The sequence below is a fragment of the Gossypium arboreum genome, chromosome 12 (assembly GCF_025698485.1).
Source record: "Gossypium arboreum isolate Shixiya-1 chromosome 12, ASM2569848v2, whole genome shotgun sequence".
NCBI lineage: Eukaryota > Viridiplantae > Streptophyta > Magnoliopsida > Malvales > Malvaceae > Gossypium > Gossypium arboreum.
This window is the reverse complement of record NC_069081.1, coordinates 101,323,074-101,330,102: the sequence shown is the minus strand read 5'-3', so window position 1 is coordinate 101,330,102 and position 7,029 is coordinate 101,323,074. Positions and strand designations below refer to the sequence as shown.

The following is a 7,029-nucleotide window of genomic DNA, read 5'->3' as shown; positions in this document are numbered from 1 at the left end:
TTTTAAAATTTGCAAACCATTTTTTAAGGGCAAATGTATGATTATATGTATAATGAGTTAGAAAATAAGTATCATGTTTAAAAAATACAGCAAATTGGAGGAGTAAACTTAAATGTCATTTAACCAATCCTTTTTCTATAACAGGTAGTAGATTTATACATAAATTGGTAATAAAGAAGAATAACCAATTCTACAGATAAGTAAAAATGATGAGTCATCCTTTCTCAAATTTTATCTGGGGTAAATCTAGAAAGCCCTTAAAGGTTCTGGAACAAACAACATAATGTTATATTAGTTAAGATTAAAATTTCAAATTTTAAAAAATAAAAAGATGGTTTAAAATGATTCAATTAGAAAAAATTAACTAAACGCGCAAATAAAATTAAGTCTAAGGTTAGCTTTACGGTACATGCTTGATTTTGTTGGCATGCAAAATAACATAACATAGAGGATATGATCTCTTAATAACTAGAAGAATAGCTGATGGAAAATACCGATTTCTGTTAAACTCCAACAACTTAATACACCAGCCTATAAGTCATGAACTTATATACAAAACCATGTTCAGTGAAGAACAGTGGGAGGGGGTTAAAACTTGAGAAATTTTACCATTCGCCTTCTTTCCATATTTCTCGGATTAATTGATATCGAATTACTTTTCGCTCTCCCTTTCCCATTCTCATCCAATTCAGTGATTTTGAATGGGTTGAGTCGCTGCGGTTCTCGATAATGATCGAGGTGATGGGTGAATCCAACTCATCAAGCTCATCATCACTAGTGTATGATTTTCTAAGCACTGATCTACTTCTTCGCAAGGCTTGACTTCCGACCTCTCCGACAATGCCTATTAGGGAAGCTGCCGAAGGTGGTGAATACACTGTTGGAGCTGCCATACATGGAAAGTTTGTAATAGATTTGTCCCCAACCTCAGAAATATCCTGAATACGAGAACACGGATCAGTCAGGAAAACTAAAATTCAGCACCATAAACTTGGAAGATTCCGGGTTGACAAAAGAAGTGGAAAGTTCATTTTAAGGAAACTTTTTCTTTTTGGGGTTATGTCATGACAAACCTCGTCCAATGATTCAAAAACTGCCTCTGAAACTAGGTTCGGATTGAATTCATCAGGCACAAAATTGTTAAGAACCTTGATGATCAATCGTGGGCTGAATTTGGGGCATACCTTCAACATGAATAAAGATGCAATAGAAGAATGACGTATATACAAGACTAAATATGTATGTTGATACATATATACATGATTCCGAACTATACCTCCTTCCTCAGGGACCGATTGACAAGCATATCGGATGGAAGCATCATGAGATCACTCAATGCATTGAGGAGACCAAAGGCCTTGAAGGAAGCCTCAAATCCTGCTTTTTTGTCATCATCAACTTCGTTGCTATCTTCGAGACCGTCATTATCGTCAATACCGAATAGATCAGTTAGCCATCTTGACCAGTTTCCAATCTGCCAACACAGGGTCAATAGAAAAAAGATCCCTCTTAGTCAAATGTTAAACACATAATAAGCTTTTGCATGCTTAAATTAATTCTTAATAAAATATTTGGGGGACAAGAGATCACAAGGTTCAAGCATTTAACTTCTTCGAAGTGAATGAAATTTCCGACTGTCGAATAAAATCATGTGTTAAGTTAAAGAGAGAAAATAAAGCAGAAGGTAAAGCATATTAATAGGCTGGAATCGCAGGTACTGATACAGTTAACTATCTCCAGCAGCAGACGAGTTATTAAACGAATATATGAAAATGTGTACTTTTGATGTGCATATAAAAATATTAACATCAGTAAAATGTAAGTTGGGTGGATTTCTCTTTAAATATATGGAAACGGGTTCAGAACTTACGAATCATAGAGGCAATTAAGTACTAAAGTAGCTCAACAGAAAGAGCAACCAAATACTCACAGCATTTTTTAATTGTACACCAGCCCCAAAGCTTGATTTTCCTGCAGGAATGGGAAGAACCTTCGAATCACGTATCGGATCAGAAACAGGATCTGTTGGCATTTCGTCCACTGATTCACGAAGAATAGCATTGAACATTGCAACATCCAATCTACCCACCAATTGCTCCATGACCTAATCTCAAATTTGCATGTCGACAACATTAACAATATGAAAATTAATATGATAGAAACAACGACATGGCCACATCATATCACAAAGAAACATAATGAACATAAACAAGGTTAGACTTCAAGGCCAAGTTCTTTATGCATAAAATAAGAATAACTTAAAATGTATCATAATACCAATTTAGCCAGCATGGATAAGCAACCACACTCATGTCCACATGCTCGAATGGGACAAAGCCTCTCGCAGGCATCTTTAAAAGCCTTCTCCCAAAGCTTGACTGAAAAATTCCCCTGCTCTTCATCACCTAATTCATATCTTTTGGTTGATGTTTTCCTTGAGCTTGAGCTCTTTGCAGCAGCCGACTGCATATGTGGAGTCAAAGTCTGGCAATTATATAGGAAGAAATAGCATTAGATATGAACTGAGAAGACGATATGCACTAAGCTTTTAAAAGAAAGGATTGACCTGCCACCAGACTGACTCAATTATTCTGGAGAAGATCCAAGTTTCAAACTTCTCCAATGCAAGTAGAAACGTCCGAGGGTCCACCCACTCTTCAAAACTTTCTGTTGAATTGCATTCCTCTTGCAGATGGGAGTTGTCCTCCAACACCATTCCCTCGCTACTACTATTTAAGCATGGTCCAGAATATAGCTGAATTCCCCCAATAGCATTGCTCACAATTGCTCTCAGTACAATTGAATTTGACAACCAGAAGGTTAACCTATGAATAATGGGATAGGAATGATTAACATGCAAACCAAACTAACATCTTTGTTGGTAGAGAAGGTAGAATCTAAAATCTTCCAGTTTCATTTTCTAAAAGGGAAAAAGGGAAAAAAATTACAGGAAGTGTAAGAACACACCTTGGAACATCATTTCCACAAGCTTTAGAGACCAAAACCAATCCTGAAACAGCAGCCCTAGCAGCATTTGCCCTCTTATCTGGGTTACTTGTTCTACAAGCATGGATATAGAATCTAGAAAGTCGTCTAGCTGGAGCATGAACCTTGTTTATAGAACCCCCATGCTCTGCAATAACAGAATAAAGACTAGCCTCAACAACAGCAGCTTCTCTCAATTCTTGTTCAAGCATTTCAATTTTGGACTCCAGTTCAACTTTGCTGTTGGAAAAGCTATTTGAATCTTCTTCGCTTTCATTACATGTATCCTTTGTAGAACCATTATGAATCTCTTCAGGAATATCAGATTCCTTTGCCTTCTCCATGAACTTAGTATTCTTTAGTGGCCCATAACTGTTACCTGAGTTAAATTTACTGTTAGAAAAGTTGTTCACAGTTTCTTCCCTTTCACTAAGCATATCACTTGAGTTACCATTAGAGATCTCCTCGGAAATATCATGTTCCTTTTCCTTCTCCATAAACTGGATCTTCTTTGACAGGCCATTGTTGTCAAAATGCAATTGAACAGGTGCCACATGCTTCTGTCCATCGTTTGCAATGAAGCCACCTTTGACTTCAGTTGTTTCACAGCTGGACGCAAAAGTGTTACTCCTCCAAGTGATTTTATTTTTTGTAGAATCTTGAGTCTGTATAAAACTTAACATGTCCCGCGGAGAGTATTCCTTGGCATTTAAAATCTGGCTATCCAGCTCATCTTCCCACAGTGTCTTTTCCTCATTTTCCTTCCGCTGACCAACATGTGAAATGCGACTTAAAGATCTGTCTACATGACTTCGGTCATGCCTCAATGCTTTCCTATCACCCTCTCTTTTGGCATGGGAATCTTCTACATGGTCAAAGTTCATATCTACTGGAATGGTAATGCTCGTCTCTGTGGATGTAACTTTAGCCATAGGAGAAGTTACAGGATTCTTGGGGCTATTGGGCAAACCGTTATCTGTTACATGGTCTAAATTCGTATCTACTGGAGTTGTAACACTCGTCTCTGCGGATTCAACTTTAGCCATGGGATAACTTACAGGATTCTTGGGGTTGTTGGATAAACCTTTACCTTTTACATATTCTAAATTCGTATTTACCGGAATGGTAACACTTGTCTCTGAGGATGCTACATCAGCCTTGGGATAAGTTACAAGATTCTTGGGGTTGTAGGACAAATCTTCATCTTTTACACGGTCTAAGTTGGTCTCCACTGGAATGGTAGTAGCACCATGCTCCGGGGATGCAACTATAGCCATAGGATTAGTTACAGGATTCATAGAGTTGGAGCACAAGTCCACTGAAGATGAAGGAGAAGTATTGCCATTCACTTGTTTGAATACTTCAACAATTGGACTTACCCCCGAGTTTACATGTGTTCCAGCAGAAGGAAGCGTGAGTCCAAGCCTTTCAAACCCACCAGTGGCTGATTCTGATTTATTCTGTAATCAATAGTGACATGCTATTAAACATTCAGAAATTCTAGCTTTGTTAAGATGACATTGGCAGCCACCAAATTAACCAGAACTATGACAGACCTCAGAATAGAATCATGGTGGTAGCGGATGATAAGAAACAACCATCTGATGTGTTCCCAAAACTAATAGCTATGTTTGCGTAATGGTTAAACAGGGATCATATCTACAAATTAATCACTATAATATAATTTTGGCTCATCTTACTGCTCCTAGTGATTTTCAAGCCAAGCCATAGCCTAAAATAACCAGCTACCCCTTAACTTAAGAAAAGGTCCCAAGATGAAATCCCATTCCCCATATTAACTAAACAAATTGTAACTATACAGAAAATTGCATGTGCAAAATATATGCAATTTCAATTAACACTACTAAGAGTAGCATACATGAGTGTCTAAGTAGGACGGTGTTAAGTCCTCAAAAAGCAGTACTTATGGTAACGCCCAAGGATCAAAGTCCTCCAAGCCAAATTCATAAATCCAATCCAATCTTATAACCCAATTCAAAGACAACAGTTAACAGACAATTCAATGAAAATGGAAATGAAGAACAAAAGGAGGATGATGAACCTAAGTACCTTATCATGTTGAATATGTGACTCTCTAGAATGATCGAAAACAGAAGAAGAAGAAGAAGTAATATGGGATGACCGTGAGGAAAGATCATCAACATCATCATCAGTAAAAGAAGCAATCTCGATTTCCTCATCATTTCCTTCATTTATGAATTCAGAAACACATTCACTGCCATCCTTGTCTAATGACACTTCTTTCGACAAAGCGCTCGAGCTATCTTTATCAAAAGGTTGGATATTAAGATAAAGAACTGGATGCTCTATGTTCCTAGAACTCTTCTTCAAGTTAAAAGGAGCACTAATGGATATAGCTTCCTTGATAATTCCATAATCAGCAAGATTTACAATAGCAGATCCCAAAAGTTGAGCTTTTGACACATTTTCTTTCCGAGAGACATACAAGTAAAACTCTAAACAGTTCTTGTGGAAACTCAAATGATTCGTGCTCTTACGAGATGCTTCTTTACGTAAAGTTAATGGAAGTTTGAAAGATTCATTGAACGCAATCTTTCCATTATCAATGGTAGAAGCTATGGATCCAGAACTCTTATCACCAGTTTCCCATTGTAGCAAAACAGATTGAGCCGATCGCGGTGATTGCAATGGTGTCCAAGGATTAATCTCCTTCACATTTACAGTGTAAACAAGCTGATGTAAGCAGCCTTTTCTGTTCTTAGTTCTTAGGCCAAGAACCATTGTTGGAACTTGGAACTTGGATGAAACACCCGCTTCAATCTTAATTGATACGATCCGCTAAAAGGCCTTAAAGTTTGATGAAAACCATAAAGACCTGTATTTAGAGAAGAAGAAAAAGAACAGATTAGAAATGTTTCTTCAGCGAACTAAAACAATTAGCGTGCGTGAACCTGAAGGGAATCTTCACCAGTGAACAATATATTTAAAATTTGGAAAAAAAACAAGTTAACAACCTACCACTTGATAATCAGACGAAAGAAAGAGTGAGAAAAGTACAGATTAAACCCTTTTTTTTTATAAAAAAAAAAATCTATATTTAAAACATTACTTCAGTTGCAATCAAATAAAACGAATCATCGTAACAGCAATAGAGAGAAGAAAAGCAACCCAATTCATGCAAACATCATTAAGGTCAAGACTAGGAATGATATAGACAAAAAGACAAGCAACCCAATTCATGCAAACATCATTTAACTCAGGAAAAATAGAGTTAGAAGCAGAACAACATTGGATATCCCCAGAGAAAAAAGAGAGTTGAAATGTACATAGTGGAGGCAGATGAGGAATTCAAAGGAAGAAAATGTTAATAATTTTCTTTCTGGAAAACAACTAAACAAAAGTTGAGGAAATGTTAGTATTTTGAATTGTAAAGGGTCAAAACTTTGAACAATGTGTTTGAAAATTATAGAAATCAGAACTCGTGAAGAAATGTCACAATTTTAGGATGCAACATACAGGTTTTGTTTTTTTTGCCCACAATTCTTTTTCCCTTTGTTTTGTTAACTTAGTGGAATGTAAAAAGACAATCAAGTATTTTATTATCTCATCTCATGTTATAAAAAGTCAATTAATGTTTTTATGAATCCACTCTATGAAAAAGCTAAATACAACTCTACAACGCATTAAGAATGGCAATTGACAAAGTCAATAAGCAAAGCTGGAAGTAATAATTTTTTTAAAAGTCAATTTATTATATTATTAGTAAATGAACGTATTTTGTTTAAAAATTGGATTATATATTTTCTGAAAGACATTCTACATTCTGATAATATATCACAATTTTTCCTTTATTCAAGGTTTCAACTAATAAGCATCAAGAGAAATAATTGAATAACACTACTTAACTGTGTTTGGTTGATCCATATTATTATAAATGATTTTAATGTTAGCCAACTAATAATAAAGGTGCGGAAATTTTGAAATTTTAACTTCAACTTCCTATTTTAATGTATTAATTAATTCATACAAACATGCGAATTTTTGTAATAATCTAATCTCCAT

The 7,029-nt window shown here is 35.9% G+C and overlaps 1 protein-coding gene across 5 annotated transcripts; it reads right to left on the bottom strand.

Moving 5' to 3' along the window:
* Positions 1-332: 332 nt before the first annotated feature.
* Positions 333-6,600, bottom strand: LOC108477436 (uncharacterized). 5 transcript variants are annotated; one of them, XM_053023267.1, is made up of 9 exons: positions 6,484-6,600; positions 5,056-5,842; positions 2,968-4,445; positions 2,567-2,825; positions 2,278-2,484; positions 1,931-2,104; positions 1,277-1,474; positions 1,074-1,184; positions 333-938 (listed from the first exon to the last, which is right to left on the bottom strand). In XM_053023267.1, exons 2-9 carry the CDS (start codon positions 5,746-5,748, stop codon positions 606-608), a joined length of 3,453 nt encoding a protein of 1,150 aa, XP_052879227.1. In that variant the 5' UTR covers positions 5,749-5,842; positions 6,484-6,600; the 3' UTR covers positions 333-605. The 5 variants fall into 5 exon arrangements, with proteins under 5 accessions (XP_052879227.1, XP_017635466.1, XP_052879224.1 ...); XM_017779977.2 differs by having other exon boundaries at positions 6,294-6,515; XM_053023264.1 differs by lacking the exon at positions 6,484-6,600 and adding an exon at positions 5,986-6,272.
* Between the last annotated feature and the right edge of the window lie 429 nt (positions 6,601-7,029).